Below are 25790 nucleotides of genomic sequence, written 5' to 3' on the forward strand. Positions count from 1 at the left end.
AGCAGGTCCTCAAAGAATCAATCCTGAAGCACTTGCATGAGAGGAAAGTGATCAGGAACAGCCATCATGGATACACCAAGGGAAGGTCATGCCTGACTAATCTAATCGCCTTTTATGATGAGATTCCTGGTTCTGTGGATGAAGAGAAAGCAGTGGATGTATTGTTTCTTGACTTTAGCAAAGCTTTTGACACGGTCTCCCACAGTATTCTTGTCAGCAAGTTAAGGAAGTATGGGCTGGATGAATGCACTATAAGGTGGGTAGAAAGCTGGCTAGATTGTCGGGCTCAACGGGTAGTGATCAATGACTCCATGTCTAGTTGGCAGCCGGTATCAAGTGGAGTGCCCCAAGGGTCGGTCCTGGGGCCAGTTTTGTTCAATATCTTCATAAATGATCTGGAGGATGGTGTGGATTGCACTCTCAGCAAATTTGCGGATGATACTAAACTGGGAGGAGTGGTAGATACGCTGGAGGGGAGGGATAGGATACAGAAGGACCTAGACAAATTGGAGGATTGGGCCAAAAGAAATCTGATGAGGTTCAATAAGGATAAGTGCAGGGTCCTGCACTTAGGATGGAAGAATCCAATGCACCGATACAGACTAGGGACCGAATGGCTAGGCAGCAGTTCTGCGGTAAAGGACCTACGGGTGACAGTGGACGAGAAGCTGGATATGAGTCAGCAGTGTGCCCTTGTTGCCAAGAAGGCCAATGGCATTTTGGGATGTATAAGTAGGGGCATAGCGAGCAGATCGAGGGACGTGATCGTTCCCCTCTATTCGACATTGGTGAGGCCTCATCTGGAGTACTGTGTCCAGTTTTGGGCCCCACACTACAAGAAGGATGTGGATAAATTGGAGAGAGTCCAGCGAAGGGCAACAAAAATGATTAGGGGTCTAGAACACATGACTTATGAGGAGAGGCTGAGGGAGCTGGGATTGTTTAGCCTGCAGAAGAGAAGAATGAGGGGGGATTTGATAGCTGCTTTCAACTACCTGAAAGGGGGTTCCAAAGAGGATGTCTCTAGACTGTTCTCATGGTAGCAGATGACAGAACGAGAAGTAATGGTCTCAAGTTGCAGTGGGGGAGGTTTAGATTGGATATTAAGAAAAACTTTTCCACTAAGAGGGTGGTGAAACACTGGAATGCATTACCTAGGGAGGTGGTAGAATCTCCTTCCTTAGAGGTTTTTAAGGTCAGGCTTGACAAAGCCCTGGCTGGGATGATTTAACTGGGAATTGGTCCTGCTTCAAGCAGGGGGTTGGACTAGATGACCTTCTGGGGTCCCTTCCAACCCTGATATTCTATGATTCTATGAAGTCTTACAGGGGAATGAGCACAGGGCTGGAAAAGTCTGGCTCTGCTACATGGCCTAGACAAATCACTTCACCTCTCTCTCTGTTTCAGTTTCCTCATCATAAAATGGGGATAATACTATTTATTAGCCTTCTTCTCAGAACTGTGGTGAGAATTAATTAATGTCTGTACAGTAAACTGCTACATACATATTAAATATATTTATGAACTTAAATAAATGGCAGAAGGCAGACACTAAGAGAGATCCAACCTTTATTTCACAAATCAAACTTCAATACTCTCAAATTCCAGTCTATTTAACCTACCTTAATATTACTCTGCTTTAATTTCTTATCACTACTGTACTCCATTTAAAACTCTATTACTTGAATAGCTGGATGGGACTTGTAATTTCATTTCATTTCAGCACTTTACATTACATTCATGCTTTTCAATAGGGAGTTAGGATGGTCTTATTCCCCTCTCTCAGTAGTTTCAGATGGTTCCTTCTCCAAGGTTGCAATAATAGGGCACACACGGCATTGTGCTGTGCTCATGTAAATTAAGTGATGTTTGAAAAGAACAGGTGTGATCTCTTACTGCTAAAATAAACAATACTTTGGTTTTAAGAAGGCTGTCTGATTACTGTAAACCCCTGGTCACAGACTCCCAGGGAAAATCTGCAGGTACCTGGACTCAGTCAGCCCTGCAGGGGGAAAAATAGTTGATCCATAGGGTACTGTACCCCAGGGCCTGGTCTAAGACTTGGAGAATTTCAGAATGACACTCCAGGAGAGGAAAAAGCACAAGATATAACACCTTGAGGAGGTGCACTCAGAGAAACGAGAAAAGGGACAGAGGTACAGCTAGCCCTGAAACCATAACATTACTATTGAGATCAGTGGAGACAGATTTTCATCCAAGATTTCGAGGAAGGCCATCAAGGACGTCTTAAGTGCTCCAGGAATTGGTGTTGGTTAATCAGTAGTTGATACTCCTCCCTCCGGATCATTACTGAAACAGTACTCCACCTGATTACTAAGGAATATTGTGCTGCTGTATGTGCTCTCTTTCAAATTGGATGTAAAATAAACCACTCAGTCTAACCACTTGAGATCATTAAAAATCCCATGAGAGTGTTCATAAGACTCAAGTCATTAGCCCTAGTATCCCTGACAACTCAGTCTCAAGTAATTACAATCTGGCTACCTATATTCCTCTTGAAGCTTCACTTCTTGTCCGGTAATGTTTTTAAATTGTGCTCTGTAGTTGCTGTATTTCAGACCAGACGTGGCTGTGGATTAAGAAATCCCTGTTTGTATTTTATATATCAATTTGTTCAGTAAAATCATTATTATTTTATCACACAAAGCAGTGCTGAAGTGTCATTCTCACATCAGTTGCAGTTTAGCTACCAATGTGTTCACATCTGTATGCCACTACATGATTAAGCAGTTTCTGTCCTAAAAGTATTCTGAAATCCTTAGCTGTAGAAATCTGAAAAATGTTGAATTTGTTTCTTACACGTCTCTGGTGCTGTAGAACTTCTGAAGATTGTGTTATTGTTCATTTTTGTTGTTAGACTTGCCCTCAGAAACATTATTAACATCAGCCAAAGAGCCAAGAGAGTCACTTGGGCCATGGCCGGACCACTTTTTGGCCAGACCAAACCTGAGTGCTGCTGCAACCCTATGCACTAGCTCACATCATCACTTGCTTAAATTTGGAGAAGGGAGGAGCCACCTGAGAGGGAAGAGGAAGGTCAGGCAGGGGCAAATCTATTCCCCCACCCACACATTCTAGATGACACTTAGCAACTCCTGGTAAAGATTTTGTTCAGATACTTAAGTTCTTCTGTCATGGAGTCCTTTGTCTCTCAAATGCTAGTTGTACCAAGACTTTTGTTATTCTTCTGCCACCATATTGGCCATGCTACCATAATTCCTTGGAATGTTATGGGCAGATCCTCAGCTGATATAAATTGTCACAGATCCATTGACTTTAAATGTGTTACATTAAATGGCAACACAGAAAGTGGCCTACATATTCCAAAGTGATGAGAGATTTGGTTAGTTTTTGGGTGCCCAACTTGAGACACTGGTCACTTTGGAAAATGTATCCCTGTCCCGATAACAACAAACAACAAAGTCAAGCTGGTTGACTTCTGATCATATCACCACACTCCAACTTTACTTTTCTTAACATCAGTTGCTTTTTTAAATCAAGATTTTACAATCAAGGTCAGAAAAAAAACATCAAGTACTACATCATACAAAAAAGACAGAAATTAGATGACTACAGATTTTTGCCTCACTTCAGTGGAGAACAGAAACAAATGTTCCTCATAAAATGTCTTGGGTAATTAACAAAAAGATCATGCTAAGAGCGATAGGAAAAAGAAGATAAAGAGAAAAATTGCTGCAATCCAAACTTTGGCCTTTTTGAATCAGAATTGTCAGATGTTTTTGTCAGAATTGGAACGCAAATGTCTCAGGGCTAATTTTTTATTATTATTATTATTTTATTTACTTCCAAGTGGTATGTTCTATGGTATTTTTATTAAAGTGCTCAAGCAAAACTTGCCCTGTCTCACTATCTCCCTGTGACTCGGATTGTATTGAAATCAGTTCAGTTCCACCTCATTGACCGGGGGGGGGGGCATAATACCTGGATTTCCAGCAGTAGTCTGCACCCCCTATGCACTGCACAGCAGAACTCCAAGACAATTCTATGTGCCCTAACACAAAGGGTACGTATGGAGTTGGGCAGGTAAGTTAATGACCATGCAGATCCAATGGCAATTTCCGTTTTGCATAGTAGAAACTGTTAGGACATAGGATTAGCCTTCTGAAAATTTCACCAGCTTGTTTGTATCCATCTACATTCACTTCTTAAAAGCCTGTTCTCCTTTATATGTTCCCAAAATAAAACTATATCATAGCCTTTACATTATCATTCCAAAGCACTGACCTCCACTTTATGTAGCATGGAGCCAAAGGAAAGTGATTTATGAAATTTAGTGCCAAAGAACATAATCTAATGAAGCTAGCAAAGAAAACCATGAAAGGCACAGGTGCTGGCTTCCTCCTTGCCCTGGGGGTGCTCAATCCCTGCTCCACCCCAGGCCCCGCCCCTACTCCACCCCTTCCCCCAATTAATTCCCAACCAAGATTCAGAGCTCAAGCAGCCACTGCACTCTGTGAGCATCTCAGCCCATTTAAATGGTGGACCACAGAGGGGAAATACAGGTGCAGTTTCCTTGAAACTGTAATAGGAATATCAGGAGCAAATGCTCTGGGTCTGATCCTGTGGAAGCCAGTGGGAATTGAGAGTGCTCAGAATCTCACAGGATTGGGCCCTAAATGCTGAACTATATGAATAATGGAGCACGGGCGTAAATGAAGTAAGAAAACTTTACAATCATCCTTTTCAGCTAACCACAACCTCTCTGGAGTTGGACTGTCCTTTGATGCCATAATGAGAAGTGGTTCTTAATGTGTATGAGGGGATATTTAATCCCTTTATTACAAAGAACACATATACAGTCATCAGATGAGTGTCTTCTTTTTAGGGATTCAGTATCGCCGTTGCTGGATTTATGGGTTATGGCGGAGACTAATCAAATGACATTTTCTTTATGTAATTTCTGTCGGAAATTCTAGCATCGCCACCACTGGAGCTGTGCAGAACTTTAATTGCAAAGCCTGAAGCCATGCAAATTTTAGAGACAAGGGCTGAGCACTCACAAGTCCTGTTTTCCCAGCAGGAAGAATCAATGTTCAGGACACTGCAATATCAGATCCGTTGCTTGGTTTAGTGTTTGGATAGGGAAACAAAACTAACAACGGGCTCGGATTTCAGACTAAATCAGTTTGGAATAACAAATATTTTGTCAAAACTGGAAGTGAAACCATTACTTTATTCAAAAGTTCAACAACTGAGCATTATGATTTGTCATGTGATTTCACAACAAATGGCCACCTGAAGCTTGGTAAATTATAAGGGCCAGATTTTCAAAAGCACTCAGCATTAGTCTCACTCTGTTTCCATTGACATCAATTCCCATGCTTTTCAGTGGGAAAAGAGTAGGGCTAAGGCAGTGTTGAAAGTCCCAACCCTAAGTCTTCTGGACCATTTGTTGACTGAGCTTACTCTCACGTGATCAGAAGTGATAATCACACACTTATGTCAGGGCTTTCACTGAGACAGGGTTTGCTACCTAAGTTCTGTGATTCCATAGTTTCCAGTGCACCCCTATAAAAACAAAAACCTCAACTCAATTAAAATATTTTCTAAATTCATACAAGGCCATACTGGGTCAGACCAGTGGTCCATCTAGCACAGCATCCTGTCTTCTGATAGTGGCCAATGCCAGATGCTTCAGAAAGAATGAACGAAACAGGGTAATCCACTGAGTGATCTATCTTCTGTCATCTGTTCCTGCTCCTGGCAGTCAGAAGTTTAGGGACACCCAGAGCATGGGTTTGAGTGCCTGACCATCTTGGCTAATAACCATTGATAGACCTATCCTCCACGAACTTACCTAATTCTTTTTTTAACCCAGTTATACTTTTGGCCTTCACAATATCCCCTGACAGTGAGTTCTACAGTTGTGCATTGTGTAAAGAAATACTTCCTTTGTTTTGTTTTAAACCTGCTGCCTATTAATTTCATTTGGTGACCCCTGGTTCTTGTGTTATGTGAAGAAGTAAATAACTCTCCTTATTTACTTTCTCCACATCATTTGTGATTTTATAGACCTCAATCAGATCCCTCCTTAGTCATCTATTTTCTAAGCTTAACAGTCCCAGTCTTTTTAATTTCTTCTCATATGGAAGCTATTCCATACCCCTCATCATTCTGTTTTTCCAATTCTAATATATCTTTTTTTGAGATGGGGCAATCAGACCTGCATACAGTACTCAAAGTGCGGGTGTAATTTGGATTTATATAGTGACATATTTTCTGCTTTATTCCCTTTCCTAATGGTGCCTAACATTCCGTTAGCTTTTTTGACTGCCACTACACATTGAGCGGATGTTTTCAGAGAACTATCCTCAGTGATTCCAAGATCTATTTCTTGAGTGGTAACTGCTAATTTAGACCCCATCATTTTGTATGTATAGTTGGGATTATGTTTTCCGGTGTGCATTACTTTGCATTTATCAAAACTGAATTTCATCTTCCATTTTGTTGCCCAGTCACCCAGTTTTGTGAGATCCCTTTACAATTCTTCACAGTCAAATTTGGACTTAATTATCTTGAGTGATTTTGTATTGTCTGCAAACTTTACCACCTCACTGTTTAACCCTTTTCCCTGATCACTTGTGCATATGTTGAACAGCACTGGTCCTTGTACAAATCCTTAGGAGACCCCATATTTACCTCCCTTCCCTGTGGAAACTGACCATTTATTCCTACCATTTATTTCTTGATTTAACCAGTTAATGAACCATGAGAGGACCTCCTCTCTCATCCCATGACTGCTTAGTTTGCTTAAGAGCCTTTAGTGAGGGCCTTGTCAAAGGTTTTCTGAAAATCCAAATACACTATATCCACTGGATCACTCTTGTCCATGTGCTTGTTGACACACTCAAAGAATTCTAATAGATTAGTGAGGCATGATTTTCCTTTACAAAAGCTGTGTTGACTCTTCCCCAACAAATTATGTTCATCTATGTATCTGATCATTCTCTTCTTTATTATCTTTCAATCAATTTGCTTGACACTGAAGTTAGGCTTCCTGGCCTGTAATTGCCAAGATCACCTCCAGGGCCTTTAATAAAAAAGTTGGCATCACATTAGCTATCCGCCAGTCATCTGGGACAGAGGCTGTTTTAAGCAATAGGTTACATACCACCGTTAGTAGTTCTACAATTTCATATCTGAGTTCCTTCAGAACTCTTGGGAGAATACCATCTGGGCCTAGTGACTTATTACTGTTTAATTTATAATTTGTTCCAAAGCCTCCTCTAATGACACCTCAATCTGGAACGGTTTCTCAGATTTGTTACCTAAAAAGAATAGCTCAGGTACAGCAATCTCCCTCCCAGTGAAGACTGAGACAAAGAATTCATTTTGCTTCTCTGAAATGACCTTGTCTTCACTGAGTGCTCCTTTAGTATCTCAATCATCCAGTGGTCCCACTGGCAGGCTTCTAGCTTCTGATGTACTTAAGTTTGTTGCTGTTTGTTATTATTTATATTATGGTAGCCTCCACACCGTATCTGCATGCAAACATGTGTGTGTATGTGATACATTTCAAAATCCTTGGGGAAGATGCCAAATATTAGATTACTACTATTTAGGAGGCCTAAGGCCTGAATACACAGAACAGTCCTAACAAAGTTTAGTACTTGGATTTGGATATTCTAATTATATCTAAAAGTAAGGTGATGGGTTGACCTTTAAAAAGAAATGAGGATTTGTCTGCAGTATATCTGGATATGCATAGCACAGGCAATCCCTCACACTAAAGAAAGCACAGTGCATTCATCAAAAAGAGGAAGTCCTCCATTTTCAAGTGGGCCTAATCAGCTAGTTATAATTCTGAAATACCAGCAAAATATCAGAAAGCTGTTGCACCAAATTAATCTGAGTTTAAAATCCCTGACAGGGATGAATAGAAAAATCAGGGAAGCAGGAACTAGAGCCAACTGGCAAACTGGTAGAGAAAGATAATGCTAATACCTCTTCTAGTAAACTGCTATCTTCACAGATGGGTGATAATGCCCCAGCCTGCAGCCTATGCAGAGAACTGGTCCACCAGGCAAATGCCCAGTTGCCATGTGACCCATTCTGATTCTGGTGAGGCAGATCAGGGATCCAGACACCAGAGGATGACAAGGGGGAGACAGGAGGATAACTGTGTTGCTCACCTGAGCTCAATGTGTCCAGTGCCCAGTTCTGACGTGAGCGGTGAAGCACACACAAATCCTGCAACAGTGAATTCCCAAGATGTCATGGCTAAAGGAGACATAAATGTGAGCTCTTTTCCTTCTTTTTAAATAATGACTCAACTGGCCTAAACAAGTAATGTTTTCTGCTGTCAACAGAGAGTTGGCCAGGGCCTGATAAAATACATGTGAGCTCCTCCATCTGGGTGGTCTGGCAAGATTCCCATTGACTTCAGTATTCTTAGGATTTCACCCTGGAAGATCACGGTACCGCTGGTTGTAGGAGACACAAGATCCTTGCTTAAACATTATCAGGACACTGTGTGTAAACTTCCACTGCCATTGCCTAATCTCTGCCTGTTCTGTGAAAAGAGGACTTTCATTTCCAGGACAGGCAGTGGATTCTTTCTTGGAACAGTGGACTTTGTCTGGGGTTTACTCCTTGGTGTCCCCATCTGGATGCCTTGTTTTGACACTGTGACATGTTCCCCCGCCTCTCCCGTTCCTGTTTAATTTTTTGTCCCCCATAATCTCTTGAGTTCTGACTTCTGTGACCCTTCCCACACCTGAGGTGGTGGGCCTTCAAGTTATTAAATAGACTGGCAACTTTGATCCATCCACCATCCCACCCTTCCATCCACTGAACCATGCAGGTTCTCACTGGCACACATCACTAGTATCTGAGCACTTTCCAACAATCTCACTCCTTCTTCCTTCCCTGCTAGCAGAAGGCAGGCTTAGATTTGTTTTGCTTTTAATTATTGTTGTATATAGGAGAGTAGGACTGTGGGCATGACTAAGGGTACTATTGCAGGAATGTTTGAGCAAAGAGACAGATGTTGGGTTGTGCATTTGGTTCTGAGTGATACAAGGTTATTACTACACTATTTGTCATTCTTATTTCATCTGACAGTTTACTTCATAACCACCAAAACCACATTTAAAAAAAAAAAAAAAGCACTCCATATGTAGTAGAAACCCCACCCAGCAGGTCCATCCCACAGTAATGGATTTTTTGTCTAATTTAGTGAAATTTTCTTTATGGAAGTAAGTGACTAACAGTTCCTGTAAGAACCATGCAAGCAGGGAGCTATATAAATTTCCCAAACAGCTTTGACAATGCATCTAAATCCTGATCTGCAGCACCCAAGCTATTCCCCTAGTAAGGCTCAAAAATCTGATACCATTCTTCATTACTTGTGAAAAGTAACAGGAGCTTATTTTTGGATGTGTTCAAATATCTTTCCCTCAGTGCCCCACCAAATTGCATTCACCATCATTCTACTAAAAGGAATGATATGCTGAAGTCATTTTGAAATGGATACAGAAAATAAATTGGGATTCAATAAGCCACCACCACATTGTTTCTCATAATTTCTTGCACAATTTCTGAAAAGTATTCTTGATTTAAGTACTTAAATTGTCAGTGCTTAACCAATAATAAAATAATTACACTACTTTGAGATCAAAATGTTAATCCATGCCAGAGAAAACTGAATAAAATGTTTCAGAGTAACAGCAGTGTTAGTCTGTATTCGCAAAAAGAAAAGGAGTACTTGTGGCACCTTAGAGACTAACCAATTTATTTGAGCATGAGCTTTCATGAGCTACAGCTCACTTCATCGGATGAAGTGAGCTGTAGCTCACGAAAGCTCATGAATAAAATGTAATTCTCACTAATATTTTGTCCATATTTAATCATCATAACTTCTATTTGAATACATCCTACTATCCCAAAGCCCTTTAAGCTACTGTAGAGTAGACTGCACACACATGTGCACCACACATGCACATCAGTGAACTGAAGATATCTCTGAGGTTCCTGTCCAACGTTACACAGCACTTTGGGGCAGGAAATTAACAATGTTCTAGCCCAGTAAAATTACAGCGATAATGTAGGTAGGCAGAATGTAATTACTCAAACTTTTCTTCAGTCATGTCCCCTATGCTGAGGCACAAAGGCCATGAGGAAGGTGACAAAGCCATCAGGCTGACTCACCTTCACCTAGGGATTTCCATTGCTCTACAGGTTTCAGAGCAGCAGCAGTGTTAGTCCGTATTCGCAAAAAGAAAAGGAGTACTTGTGTGCATCCGATGAAGTGAGCTGTAGCTCATGAAAACTTATGCTCAAATAAATTTGTTAGTCTCTAAGGTGCCACAAGTACTCCTTTTCTCATTGCTCTACAGGAATTCTCTAGGTTGCCGCTTATAACAACTTTCCACACAAAGCAGTTTGGGGAAGGTGTGTAGCAAAAAATTGGTCCTTGTTATTAACACTGATAGTGCAAACATGAACTATACTGTGTGTGCACAGTATTTCTCACCATTCCACTCCTCCATCCAAACTTAGCAAATCACATATACTTACATACCAAGCTCGACATCTTAAAAACATAATTCTTTTTGTTTAGAGAACAGACTTGTTTTGTATTTCAGTAACCATATGAAAATCTATCTGTAAATGTACATTGTTCATAAGATTCTACAGTGCATTTAAGTAAATTCTACAAATAAACTGCTGAAAATCAGACCAGATGGATTATTAATTTTATCATAACTCAGACTACTTGATAAATGACCTCCTATTTATCTGCATAAATTCAATTTGGCAATACATAGTTACCAATAATACACCAGTGCTTAACATGTAATAACCACCTTCCTCACCAAGTAGAACATACAGGGCTCAACTTGCCTCCTGCTGATGCACTGGTGTGCAATTTACAGCCCCTGTACCAGCAGGAGCAGCTGCACCGAAGGGCTATGCTTACACAGCACTCTCACTGGATTCAACCATTTCAAAGAGCATTTGCAGGAGGACTCCATAGAATATTCCCTGGTGGAGGCCACTCAAGGGATTTGTTGGAACGGAGCATTTAGAGGAATCCTGGCTACACCCCTCACCCTAGCTATAATAATTCACTTTTGGAGCTATGCTGTATGGCTCTATGGCCCTACTGAGGTGTGATGATACTTGCAACAGGCCTCTGATTTTCTGAGGCAAAGTGGATAGTGTTGGCCTGAAATCCTTCCTCCACTGCCCCTAAAGAACGACTGAAGCATGAGCCTCCATTTCAGCTTCGAGCCACAGAAAACTTTCTAGTTTATCTCTCTTCTCATTTTTTGATGGCAGAGTAAATACAAGCGAACCAAAGACATTTAGAGCTCTTGGTGTAAAAGGAGAATCTGCCACGCCTTTTGAAAATATGTGACCATTTTGCTAATGCTTTTTTGAGATATTTGTAAGAGGGCATAGCATCTCAAAGCCTCTAAGCAGCAAGACTGGCACTGTTGGATACAGCTGCCATATTGCACCATACTCCCCAAAGTGATTAGGTCTAATGAAGAGTCTGAAAGATAATTTTACAGCGTATTTCAAGCAGAGTAGTTGAGAAGGGAAATAAAACTGATGCCAGGGGAGTAGCTGACACTATTAAATTGCATTCAGTGAAATTACACGTTTTGCTCAACATATATAGGGGTTAGAAATATGCATTGACCTTAATGTTGCCTACAAATTACCTGATTTGAAAACTGCTGAAACCAAGGAACAAGCTGTGCCTTCAGACAGTGATAAAATTCAAAACTCTTCTCTTTTTAATGTGATATTCTGCTTGCTTTACAGCTCATCTTTTAGTGCACACTTGTTTCTCCACAGATTTACAAGAAAGTGTGTTTTTTGCAATTCAAATTGTTTTTAAAAACTTGAATAAGCAATATGAACAGATTGGACAGACATCTTCATTTTGGCTGGGTCTGCAATGAATTATTGTTATTGACCCATTATTGACCCTACAATTAATTATTACAATGAATTATTATTCAGCCTCAAAATTTACACACATGTACAGTCATTATCACATCAGATAGCACATCTGCATCTAGATTGGGATTAGACTCCAAACCTAATTCTCAGTCCTGTTTTCCATCTGCAAGACAAGGCTGCCTGCCAATGAAATACTGTCTGCTGCCTGATCTATAGATTATATATTTATTATATTGATTACTTTAGAATTCCAAGTTTGAGGGTTGACTGGTTCTCGTCCCAAGATCAGGCCCAGTATTATTAAAATTTCTGTATAGTTGTGAACCCCAATGTGCAGGGTTGCAACACTCACACTATAGAAACTCTCCTATATTTACAATAATGTATTAATACATTTAGCAAAGTCACGAACACTCCAGCTCAGTAAGGGAGATAGAGAGAATAAAAATGTACCTTTGAAATCCATATACACCGCTACCCTGATATAACACTGTCCTCGGGAGCCAAAAAAATCTTACCACTTTATAGGTAAAACCGCGTTATATCGAACTTGCTTTGGCCTCAAGCATTTCCATTATTAATAGTCACTTCCCACCCCTGACTGACCCCTCAGAACCCCCGACCCATCCAACCCCTCCCCCCACACCCCCGCTCCCTGACAGCCCCCCCCAGGACTCCCACGCCCTATCCAATGCCCCCGTTCCCCCTCCCCTGACCACCCCACCCCCAGAACCTCCGAACCATCTAATCCCCCCTGCTCCCTGTCCCCTGACCGCCCCCCGAGACCCTCTGCCCCTTATCCAACCCTTTGGCCCCGGCCTGGCACCCTTAACACACCACTCAGAGCAGTCTGTCAGAGTCAGACACACTGACATGCTGATCCAACGGAGCGCGCAGCCCCGCCCCCCAGAGCACTGCTTTACCATATTACATCCGAATTCGTGTTATATTGGGTTGCGTTATATCGGGGTAGAGGTGTACTCACACCATCCCTTGCAGAACAACCTGAAATGTTAGCCATTATCTTCCTCATCACCATCATCTTCCTGCTCATCACCAATGGCCATCATTCTGGCATCTCCCAAGAGCTACCTCTCTGTCAGCTACTGCCCACAGACTAGAATACAACTTTAATATGTTACATTGTCGCCACCAAGTCTAATGCATATTCACTAGGAGTTTCTCCCCTCTTCCTTATTTGTATTTCTTCATTCTACTAATGTTGGGGTGTCCTTCTTCTATAGGTTAGTATATCAGTGATCTCAACTTATTATCATATAGATGAATTCTTTGCCACGGCACTCTTGTGGTCAGTCATCTGAGGATATTAACTCATGTTCCTGTGGTTGACTGGTGTCATTATGGACAAACTTCAAAATTCACCCTTACACATTCTATTCAGCTCCCCAAAACTTGGGGGTTTCCTTCAGGATGTTTATCTGTGCCAAAGTTCATAGGCCTTAAACTTTATGCTAACTGCTAAAACTAATGTCTTACAGGATACAGGCCGATAGGTTCCTGGTATTACTGCTGAATATAATAAAGGCAGAATATAATGAAGGCAAGGCAATGAATATAATGAAGACAAGCTATCCCAATGGGCTACAGGCACCAGAGGAACAATAACCCAAACATTTGTACTTCAGCAAACTTTTTAAATACATATAGGTCACTATATATCTTTTGATTCTTTAAAGGGACAGAATGACTCCAGAGGAAGAGAGTCCACTCATCTACCATTCCAAAAGTATAACCATGCAAGAGGACACCAAATTCAAAAGGCCTTCTTATCTACATATTTTTGGAGACAGTCTGAAGAGTGTTTTTTCCACCAAAAGGTTTGGAGATTGTTCTAAACTTAAAGAGAAGTGGTTATTTTAGGCTGAAACCAGAGCTCAAATATGGGGTATTATGCCACACAGACTACTTCTGCTATGAGTTTAAAAAAATTTTTTTTTGAAAATTGCAGCATGCTATCCCTTTTTGATTCCAGTACCAATGCTGTGTGAGACACAGCTGGCAGCTGCTGTGGAATTGAAGGTGTTCTGAGGAGGAACAAAGGGATAATCCTCTACAGTCTTCCGCTGTTTTATTGTGTCTCAGTTCCAATGTGGTTACAGTGCTGCTACAAGGGAACAGTGTGGTTTAAGGGCACAACTATTTCCCCTTACTCTTGGAGAGCAATGTTCTCCCGAGTGACTTGCTGGTTAGGAATTTTGCTACTTCTCTCTTGCAACTATTATCTAGTGGTGCTAGAACCTCAGGGTGGGAATTTCAAAAGTGCTTAGATCAGCGGGACTTGGGTGCTTAACTCCTTTAGGCTCTTATAGAAATCTCTCACTAAATTTTTGCCTCTGGGAGCAGTAAACTTTACACAATAGCCTTTTAGCTGTCAAACTTTTCACCTTTTTCCCCTCTCAGCACTAGCAGGGCCCACAATATTTGCATATAATCTCGCCTCACTTTCTCACTCTGTTTATCCTTTTACAAGGGCTCTCACTTTCTATAGGTAGTGACTGATCATCTCTACAGTTCCAAGTATTGATCTGTTTTCATTCACTTTTTTCATTCTGTACTGTTATTTCCCCTCTGTCGAAATTCCTTCCTTCTCTGCCCTATGCATAAGCCAAAATTCCATAAAAATATTTGATCTGACTTCTAAGAAAGGTAATAGCTGCCTTTGATATGGTAAAGCCATTCCCAGGACAGATGCTGTATGTAGGATTCTCAGTATTATAATAAAACACATTGTGGCAGATACAAAGCATCACCTATATTCCCTTCGCTAGCTAATAGTACTGAAGCTCAAGTTTAGCCTCAAATCCACCAGCAGGTCTGGCATGTGATGCTTTTTCTAGCCATAGCACTAGCTGTAATGTTGAACTAGTGTGTGCCAGTTTAATATTTTCAGTTATTTTACAATTCATATGTACTTTCCTAATAAAGCACAATAGGTCTAATTCAGCCCAAATTTAAGCAGGCATAATCCCCTGAAGGCAAGGCAGCTGCATCCATTTATGCTGACACTCAATTTGGCCCAACGTGTCAGAACTCAAAAAAATTTATTTACAGGACTTTATAGAAATATGTCATGACCAAGATATCATCACTAAAGTCTTTGACATTCATTATGCCCCAAAAAGGAACCTGTTTTGTACTTTAAAAAATATTAAAGTAATTGCCTTCTATGACGAGATAACTGGTTCTGTGGATGAAGGAAAAAAGTGGACGTGTTATTTCTTGACTTTAGCAAAGCTTTTGATATGGTCTCCCATAGTATTCTTGCCAGCAAATTAAAGAAGTACGGGCTGGATGAATGGACTATAAGTTGGATAGAAAGCTGGCTAGATCATTGGGCTCAACGGGTGGCGATCAATGGCTCCATGTCTAGTTGGCAGCCAGTATCAAGCAGAGTGCCCCAAAGGTTGGTCCCGGTTTTGTTCAATATCTTCATTAATGATCTGGAGGATGGTGTGGATTGCACCCTCAGCAAGTTTGCAGATGACACTAAACTGGGAGGAGTGGTAGATAAGCTGGAGGGTAGGGATAGGATAGAGAGGGACCTAGACAAATTAGAGGATTGGACCAAAAGAAAGCTGATGAGGTTCAACAAGGACAAGTGCAGAGTCCTGCACTTAGGACGGAAGAATCCCATGCACTGCTCCAGACTAGGGACCAAGTGGCTAGGCAGCAGTTCTGCAAAAAAAGGGTCTTGGGGTTACAGTGGACAAGAAGTTAGATATGAGTCAACAGCGTGCCCTTGTTGTCAAGAAGGCTAACAGCATATTGCGCTGTATAAGTAGGAGCACTGCCAGCAGATCGAGGGAAGTGATCATTCCCCTCTATTCAGTGTTGGTGGGGCCTCATCTGGAGTACTGTGTCCAGTTTTGGGCCCCACACTACAAGAAGGATGTGGAAAAACTGGAAAGAGTCCAGCGGAGGGCAACAAAAATTATTAGGGGGCTGGAGCACATGATTTATGAGAAGAGGCTGAGGGAACTGGGATTATTTAGTCTGCAGAAGAGAAGAATGAGGGGGGATTTGATAGCTGCTTTCAACTACCTGAAAGGGACGGATGGATGGATCTAGACTGTTCTCAGTGGTAGCAGATGACAGAACAAGGAGTAATGGTCTGAAGTTGCAGTGCGGGAGGTTTAGGTTGGATATTATGAAAAACTTTTTCACTGGGAGGGTGGTGAAGCACTTGAATGCATTACCTAGGGAGGTGGTGGAATCTTCTTCCTTAGAGGTTTGTAAGGTCAGGCCTGACAAAGCCCTGGCTGGGATGATTTAGTTTGGGACTGGTCCTGCTTTGAGCAGAGGGTTGAACTAGATGATCTCCTGAGGTCCCTTCTAACCCTGATATTCTAGGATTATCTATGAATAAAGGTTGTCAAGCAATCTAATTCAAAGCAAATCTGATTGATATAAGGAGTTTGTTCCCAGTAAATACAAACTCCTTTGTAATGTATAAACCAAGTTTGGATCAGTAGCTGCACCATTTATCTAGCCCTGTTATGGAATAAAGGAAGGTAAATGATGACAGTGAATAAATTCTTTTAAACAGGAATGTCTCTTTCTGTTAAGCAAAGAATCAGACACTGTTAAAGACGCTATATACTAAGGCCCCTGATCCTGCAAACATGTACATATATACTTAACCTTACAACCATGTGTAGATCCACTGATTCAAAATGTTTTAATGTGGTGTTTGCAGGATTGGGGCCTTAAATTGTAAACACAATGAACAGTTTAAAGACTTCTAAAATAACTGTTTAAATAAAACAGTCCAAACATTAGAGGACCTTGAAATTTACATATTGCATATTCTCAAAGCAATACAAACTCTGTAAAGAGGCTTGACATGCACAGAATGATCACTAGAGGAAAACTTTTCCCGAAGGTTAGCACACTTTCTTCACACTTTCAAAGTGCTAATCATGTTACACATGTTATGCCATTAATTGTGTTATTCTACAGTTACGGTGAGAAGGGAGTTTTCTCAGTTCTTACTCAGGCACAGCTTCTATGGACTTCAGTGCTAGCTTTTCTTCAGTAAGGAATGAGAAAGCATGGAAGTGTAGGACTGGAAGGGGCTCGAGAGATCATCTAGTCCAGTCCCCTGCATTCAAGGCAGGACTATGTAACAACTAGACCATCTCTGACAGGTGTTTGTCTAACCTGTTCTTAAAAACCTCCAGTGATAGAGATTCAACAACATCCCTAAGCAATTTGTACCAGTGCTTAATGACTAATGATTTACTCAGGACTAAGGTAGGACTGCCACATTCCAGCTGAGTGCCCTAAACACTGGTCTATATAGTTGGTTGGTCAGTCTCTCCTTCCCAATTTTTAGTTATTTATACAAAGTGCAGCAGCTCCAACAGGAGAGATTGTGTTCTGATGGGGAATGAATACAAATGTCAAAACCTTGAAATTTTTCACAAAATGAAATTCTTGCTTTCCAGCCAGCCCCTCTTACAAGAATTTGTTTAAGGAATTTAGTCAAAGTTACAGATGCTCCATATCACTGAGGAACAAGCCCTCAGTGTACATTTTTACCTCTGAAATAAGTGAATTATTACCAGTAATATATTGATCAAGATTAATGATGACATTATTAGAGTAAGTAGCAGTTTTACTTCAAACACACTGTCAGCATTGTAGTCTGAAATTCCCATAAAAAGAGTACCATGTCTTCATTTAAGACATTAAGTGTCCACTTTTGTTCCACAGCTCAAGCCATTTCACCTTGTGCAATGCAATTGAGATGAAGGAAACTTAGATTATTACCTTTAATTCAGGTGTTAAAGAGAGCCTGAAATGAAATTAATTATTGTCTTTCTTCTTTTAATCAACAACAGCCATGCTGACAACTTCACAAGCTTATATGTTAGGAATCCAAAAGTGAATCTTATAAATAAATAAATACAGTTAGATACCCTGACTCTATTCCACAACAATCACAACCCTTATCCTATCTGACCCTGAAGGATAGACAATTCAGAAAACTTATTTTCCTAGGGCCCAATCCTGTGAGGTGCTTGAAGCCTGACACTCTCACAGAAGTCAATGGGGAAAATACCACTTGGGAGGCACACAGCTTGTAGGACTGACTCTCTAAATTGTTGATATCATAAATGCTGCAGCTACCTCTTCAGCTGCTGACTTAGTATTTTCTGTTTATATTTTATATACATCACTACTGGAAGATGAAAAAAACACATCACCCTGTCTCTTGAGATAAGCACACAGTGCCAGGTAATTTATGTTTAGAGTACAATTAAAGGCATAACTGGAATTCATCTGATAATAAATTTGAGAAAAATAGGAAACTGAAGAAATATTTTGTTTTAGAAACTTACTAACGGGAATTACTGTTGCATAGTGTAACATATAGCACTCTCTGTATTCTATATATTTACCAAGAACATACCTTTGTCATCTGACTCTACGTACCTTGTTAAATATAAAGAAACTGCCAATAATGAACAGATGAACACAAAGGTCTTGATCCTGTCAAGACTTACACAGAGGATTTACTTTATGCACTTTGAGTAGTCCCACTGACTTCAGAAAGGGAACTCAGTGTAAGGCTAAGCATGTGGTTACGTTTTTGGAGGATTGGAGCCTTAACTAGTAATCTAGCTAATTTAAAGCATACAAGTAACTGTACTCCACTAGCTCCAGTGACAGCCCAGCTTTCTTGTCAATTTCAGGGCTCTAGCATGGAGCCATGAAATTGACAAGAATGACAGCCAACAGTCAATGTAAATAAGGCAGCGCCTACACCAGCTGCGTTGCCCTAACTACATCAACATAAGCCCTACACCTCTGGTGCAGATGGAGTTATTATGTCGGTGTAGTAGGGCTTACATGGGCAGGAGCAAGAGTAGTGTGTACACAGACATAATTTGGTCAACATAAGCTGCCTTTTGTCAACCTAACTCTGTAGTGTAGACCAAGCCTAGGTTACAGTTTGTTTGGTAATGCAACTTACTCTAACCATCTCTCTGCACTATATGACAAGTGCTAAATTGTATCTCATATTTACTTACTTAGAGCTTCTGGCAGGGGGAGGGGAGTAACAAAAGAAGGGGGAGGAATCTTCCCACAGGTCAAATACAAAAGTGGGTAACATATACTTTGTAACACAGCACCTTTAACTTATCCTTCTTCAAATATTGTGCTGTATTGCTCTGCGTTACAACCCTAGAGCAAAAAGTTTGTAAGTCCTTTTTGTATGTGCACGTGATAGTAAGATCCCCCCCCATTACTGTTTGCCAAAAATGTCCTTAATACAGTAATTGGCTTTGCCAAGAAACATAGTATGTAAGAGATTAGTAGCTTTATGTTAAAACATTTTACTTTAACACAATAGTTTATGCTAGTTTCTTAAAACTATCTAATTCACTATCACAAACTATTATACTTTCTCCTAGACCTTCACATTAGCTTAGACACAAATTGAGACTTTCATCATATGATTTACCAGACTAGCACCATAAAACATTGGCTATTATGTGATTCACTGAGGGCAGAAAAAATTGTTTTAAATATTCAGCTCTAGATATACTAGATATCAGTATAAATATCTAATCCCATTGCTGTCTCAGAGTTTTTCTGACTATTATTCCCTTTCTACACCAGGCTGGTTGATAAATCTTATCTAGGCAAAGTACCATATGTCAGAGGAGGTTGACCAGAGGAATCAGTTAAGTAGTAGAATACATGACGGAGTATGTCAGTTTGAAAGAAAGTTTGTCTTGTAATCAACTGAAATCATAGCTTCTTGTCATGTCACATAATATAAACATTTTCCCACTCTGTGTTGCCTCTTCCCTCAGAAACACTACCAAGTGATAACTATACCAGTCACATTGATAATATATAACTAGAGATGTTGTAGGCAATGCATGTATTGCCCTGATTGTTTAAAAAAAATATTCCTGGAATCTTAGTACTGTAAAAAGTAGAAAAATTAACGTATAATCTTCTTACACCTGCTAATTTAAAAATTGTAATTCAGTGGCACTCTGAATATCAAATTGCCAAGCCTGTATGATTTGGACTGTACATACCAATTGAGAAGATTGTGGCTTTATGAATTAGAATGTAATGTGCACCCAATAAGGACCACTGACCATAGAAGTTACTATGACTATAGAAGACACATTGCAGGGTGTTAATTTTAAACAGACCAACCAGTGCAGTTCGTAACATGCTCCATATTTAGTTAAATCTATTCTATTCAGTTAGGACTTTATTTCAGTGACAGTATAGCAGGGCATATATTACCTTCCATGTATTTGGTTCTGTCTATTCCAGTTAACTCATATTCAGTTACTTTTCTCTCTTTTTCTAAAAAAACAATTACAATATACAATTCTACTACGGGAAAGGTGACCAAATTGTTCAGTCCCCGTCTAATCTCCATTTCACCTGTCAAATGATGTTCTGTTGCAATGAATGTTAGTAGCAACAAAAAACAAACAAACAAACAAAGCCCCCCACAAACTACAGCTGCCAGATGTCTTTTCTAGAGATATAACATGAGACAAACATACCAAACTAAAACTACCATATCAAAACTAAAATCATCTCCATTAACAAACGGTAATATGAAAATGAATGGCACATATGTTCATTTGCTTTTAGAGGACAAACTGAAGCAAACCCTGGTTGAGAGGCCACCGTTCCTAAGCCTTGAAAAAGTGTGCGTAACTTTCATTTCAAAACTTAAATAAAGATTGCGAGGATTTCCTAGTAAGGTGGTAGCTGGAGAGTCAGACTTTCTTGTAGCCTCCTCTCCCAGGCATTTGTGAGCAGCCAACTAGTCCCCACCTAGAACGATGAGACGTTGCCTGCTGACTTCAGGGCGCATCCTAGTGAACGGCGCTGCTGCTTGCGGGAGGGAAAGGACTGGACCCGCTCAGGTAGCGCTGCAGAGCAGGACCCGGATTTTTTACAAGCCTGCTTGTTTTTGTAAACAGGCCGCTTATTTCCTTTTATCCACCATCCCCTCGTGAGCTCAGTGCCTGCTCTTCGCGATGCAAACCCACAGATCAACTACGAACTCCCGAGTATTTGTCTGGTGACCGTTCCCAGCGAGAGGGGGAACCCAGACAGGCCGTGCGCTTGCGGGGCGGCAGGCTGTGTCTCGGCCCCCACACCCCCCGCCGGCGCGCCCCACGCCCAGACCCCGCGCGTCCCAGGCTACCGCGCCCTGAGGCCGGAGAGGGACTCCCGCTCCCCGCCGCCTGAGTGCCAGCCGGCAGAGGCTCGGTCCCCCGGCCCGCCCCCAGCGCGCACCTGCACCTCGCTGCGCTGGGGCTGGGGCTGGCAACTCCTGCTGCCGCCCGCCCCCAGCCCCACGCCTGCCGCCCGCCCCCAGCCCCACGCCTGCCGCCCTCGGGAGGCCGCTTCCCCCCCCCGCTGCCTCTCTGCCCCGCGGCCACCCCAGCTCCCCGCTGGAGCCGCGTCGCCGCGCGGGACTCGCTCACTCACACGGGGTAGTAGGCGTAGGGCGGCAGCGGGTTCTCCTCGCACGCCCCCGGGGCCAGGAGCAGGTAGTCCTGGCTGTCGGTCCTCCGGCCCGGCCTGGCCGGCGAGCTGCTCGGCCGCGGCGCGCAGGGCTGGCCGCGGCTCATGCTGTTCCCGGGGGTCTCCGAGCTTCGCGCCGGGGCGTGGAGGGGGGCCCAGGACCCTCGGTTGTGGCTGAGGAGCCGCAGAGAGCCGGGCGCCCCCGGAGGCAGCGCCGGCTCTCCCAGCCTGGCACACCCCCTCAGCCACGCGTCCCGCGCCCGGCTGCCACCGCTCGGCTGCTCCGCTGCCTTGGGGCGGCCGGGCTGGGGCACCGGGCTCCTTCAGGGGCGCGCCCGGGCCGCCATGGGGCCCGCAGAAGAAACCCTCGGGCTCCCTCGCTGCCTGGCGTCTCCAGTCAGCGGCCGGAGGGCAGCAGCGCCCCCGGCTCCCTCCACGCCCACAGCCAGGCACGGGGCCAGCAGCCACAACCGCGGCCGCCAGCAGCTCCCAGCCACACTGGCTGAGAGGAGCGAGGGAGCGGAGTTACTATGTCAGTCGGCAACATCCTCCTCCCCAGTCGTCACTGCCCGGCGTTTGGAGCCAGGAGTAAAAGTTTGCACAGCCCCGTCCTGAGCGGTGTCCTCCCTAGAGCTGCGGGAGATCCGCTGCCAACGGGCCAGTGCCCTGAGGAGCTGGAGCTGGGAGGTCTGGAAATGCCCATCGCCCTCCCGCTATAAACTACCTGCTCCCTGGGTCTAGACGCTACAGTCCCAGGCTGGGAGTGGAGCCCTCCCTTCTCCTTTAATATTGTTCCCTAGGTGATTTGCCTATCAAACTAATATTCTGCTATGGGCAGTGCGCAGGAATTTAAATGGGACCACTTTTGGAGGGGCATGTTAAACCCACCTATTATACCATATCAACACATGCCCATACATCACAGGCACAGAAATAAACAGCAGTATATGCCCCATTTCAAGGAAAAACCCTATGGAGCTATCTGAATAAATGTATCCACAAGTACTTGGTAGTGTGTGGGAGCTCCTCCTGCCCTGGCAGGGACCTTTTGCTTGCTCTCCCTACCAGAGTCCCAGGGTCAGAGGAGTTCACTCTCTCTCCTCATCCTGGCCAGGGGCTGGAGGAGCTCTGTGACCCCCCACCCCAGCCAAGAATTTATGGATACATTTGTTCCAATTTAGTGTGCATAATATGTGTATGTTTAACATGTTGTGGTTGCCTAGGCAAAGGCCCTGAGACCACTCTGCCTCCCTCTTTGCCCAGCTGTGGATTGCTGGAGAAGGAAGAGCACAGCAACTGCTCCGGAGAGAACACATCATAATGCCACTATATAAATCCATGGTATGCCCACACCTTGAATACAGCATGCAACTCTGGCCACCCTATCTCTAAAAAGGTATTAGAATTGGAAAAGGTACAAAGAAGGGCAAAAAAAAATGATTAAGGGTATGGAACAGTTTCTGTATGAGGAGAAATTAAAAAGTCTGGGACTGTTCAGCTTGGAAAGGAGACACTAAGAGGAAATATGATAGAGGTCTATACAATTGTGATTGGTGTCGAGAAAGTGAATAAGGAAGTGTTATTTACTTATTCACATAACACAAGAAGAAGGGGTCACCTAATTAAATTAATAGGCCCCAGATTTAAAACAAACATAAGGAAGTACTTCGTCACACACAATGCGCATTGAACGTTGCCAGGTGATGTTGCGAAGGCCAAAACTAAAAGAGGGTTCAAAAAGAACTAGATAAGTTCATGGAGGATAGAATGGCTATGCCAAGATGGTCAGGGATGCAACGCCCTGCTCTGGGTGTCCCTAGCCTCTGTTTGCCAGAAGCTGGGAGTGGACAACAGGGGATGGATCACTCAGTAATGACCTGTTCCTTTCATTCCCTCTGAAGCACCTGCTATTGGTCAATGTCAAAAGATAGGATTCTGGGCTAGATGAACCATTCATCTGACCCAGTATGGCCATTCTTATGATGAGCCTCTAAATCCACCCATCTGTATGAAGGCCCCACTTGCAAGGAGGAGAGAATAGGGAAATAGCCTCCTGGCTCTGCCGCTATTACTGCTACTGCCTCTGGAGCTAATGAGCCTCTTGGCTGATTTTTAAAGCTTTTTCTTTTTATTCCTCTTCTCCTCCTCTCCTTTCCCGGCCCCCAGCCCACATTTGCTACTTATTTCAACAGCAACATAACCCTTCTGCCATGTGTTGATGGCAGCAAAAACAGCCAGGTTCAGTGTTATAAGAGTTCCCTTAAAGACTTAACTGATGCCAGTTTGAGCATTAATTACTGTATTTGTGTATGCACAAGTAATTCATATGAAAACTAATTTAATGTACATATTACTTGTGCATACACAAATACAGTAATTAAACATACCAACATAAAACCCACATATAGATACACATAGATATAGGCAAGGACAGACATCCGCATATTTTCCCAAGTTACTAGTGTAAAGCCTGTGGGTTGAAGCCTTAGAAAGTAAAAAGTTCTCTACTATCTTCTGTTGGCAAAATGGGGAAAGGGTGGCCCAGAGCTGCTTTGACCTCTAGAAGTTTCTCCTGGGGTTTGTAGTCAACTTTTTCCTGTTTTGAACATCTAATTTCTTATTAGCTCAAGGAGGCATGTTCCCCATTTTTGTAATTCTTATAAAGCTTCCAAAGTCAAGAGGGAAGGACAAGAATGGGGGTTCTTTAGACAAATCCTTAAAAACTTCCATGCCATCTGCAGGTTTCATGGAGAGTACAAGCAGATCATCCATTGTATAATCCCCTCTACACTCTTAAGGCTTTATTCAATGAGCAGATAGGATTTCTGCAACTGCACAACCAGCTCTTATGCCTACATTTTCATTAGCAAATATAGTTTCAAGCAATTCAAGGTCTAAGATTCAGACTTTTAGGCTAAATTGGACATTGCTTGATATAATATACCTCATTTTCTCCAAGTTAAGGATGAAAAATGATTATTACAAATGGTAAAGTTTCAGCTTTGGAATTAGAAGAACAGACCAATAGATAAAAGAACAGGAGGACTTGTGGCACCTTAGAGGCTAACAAATTTATTAGAGCATAAGCTTTCGTGGGCTACAGCCCACTTCCTTGGATGCATAGAACTGAACATATAGTAAGAAGAAATATATATACATACAGCCCTGGCCTACACTAGGAGTTGAGGTCATATTTAGCAGCGTTAAATCGATTTAACCCTGCACCCATCCACACAATGAAGCCCTTTTTTTTGACTTAAAGGGCTCTTAAAATCGATTTCCTTACTCCACCCCCGACACGGGGATTAGCGCTTAAATCGGCCTTACCGGGTCGAATTTGGGGTACTGTGGACGCAATTAGACAGTATTGGACTCCAGGAGCTATCCCAGAGTTCTGTATTTTGACCGCTCTGGACAGCACTCTCAACTCAGATGCACTGGCCAGGTAGACAGGAAAAGGCCCGCAAACTTTTGAATTTCAATTTCCTGTTTGCATGATCACCTGCAGCTTGCCACGCAGGCCAGAGCTCATCAGCAGAGGTGACCATGCAGAGCTCATCAGCAGAGGTGACCATGATGGAGTCCCAGAATAGCAAAAGAGCTCCAGCATGGACCGAACAGGAGGTACGGGATCTGATCGCTGTATGGGGAGAGGAATCCGTGCTATCAGAACTCTGTTCCAGTTTTTGAAATGCTAAAACATTTGTCAAAATCTCCCAGGGCATGAAGGACAGAGGCCATAACGGACCCGAAGCAATGCCGCGTGAAACTTAAGGAGCTGAGGCAAGCCCACCAGAAAACCAGAGAGGCAAATGGCCGCTCCGGGTCAGAGCCCCAAATATGCCGCTTCTATGATGAGCTGCATGCCATTTTAGGGGGTTCAGCCACCACTACCCCAGCTGTGTTGTTCGACTCCTTCAATGGAGATGGAGGCAACACAGAAGCAGGTTTTCGGGACGAGGAAGATGATAATGATGATGAAGTTGTAGACAGCTCACAGCAAGCAAGCGGAGAAACCGCTTTTCCCGACAGCCAAGAACTGTTTCTCACCCTGGACCTGGAGCCAGTACCCCCTGAACCCACCCAAGGCTGTCTCCCAGACCCGCCAGGCGGAGAAGGGACCTCTGGTGAGTGTACCTTTTAAAATACTATACATGGTTTAAAAGCAAGCATGTTTAATGATTAATTTGCCCTGGCATTTGCGGCTCTCCTGGCTGTACTCCCAAAGCCTCTGTAAAAGGTTTCTGGGGAGGGCAGCCTTATTCCGTCCACCATGGTAGGACACTTTA

At 42.7% G+C, this 25790-nt stretch overlaps 1 protein-coding gene across 1 annotated transcript in view; it reads right to left on the reverse strand.

The window, feature by feature from the left end:
• TRPC6 (transient receptor potential cation channel subfamily C member 6) overlaps positions 1-21625 on the reverse strand; it is a 182741-nt gene extending 161116 nt beyond the window's left edge. The window contains exon 1 of the mRNA XM_084617824.1: positions 21466-21625. Coding sequence (XP_084473950.1) covers positions 21466-21608 — 143 coding nt within the window. The 5' untranslated portion in view covers positions 21609-21625. The remainder of the gene's footprint in view (positions 1-21465) is intronic.
• Positions 21626-25790: the final 4165 nt, after the last annotated feature.

The sequence above is a fragment of the Lepidochelys olivacea genome (genome assembly GCF_965140295.1).
Source record: "Lepidochelys olivacea isolate rLepOli2 genome assembly, chromosome: 1".
In the NCBI taxonomy this organism is placed as follows: Eukaryota; Metazoa; Chordata; order Testudines; family Cheloniidae; genus Lepidochelys; species Lepidochelys olivacea.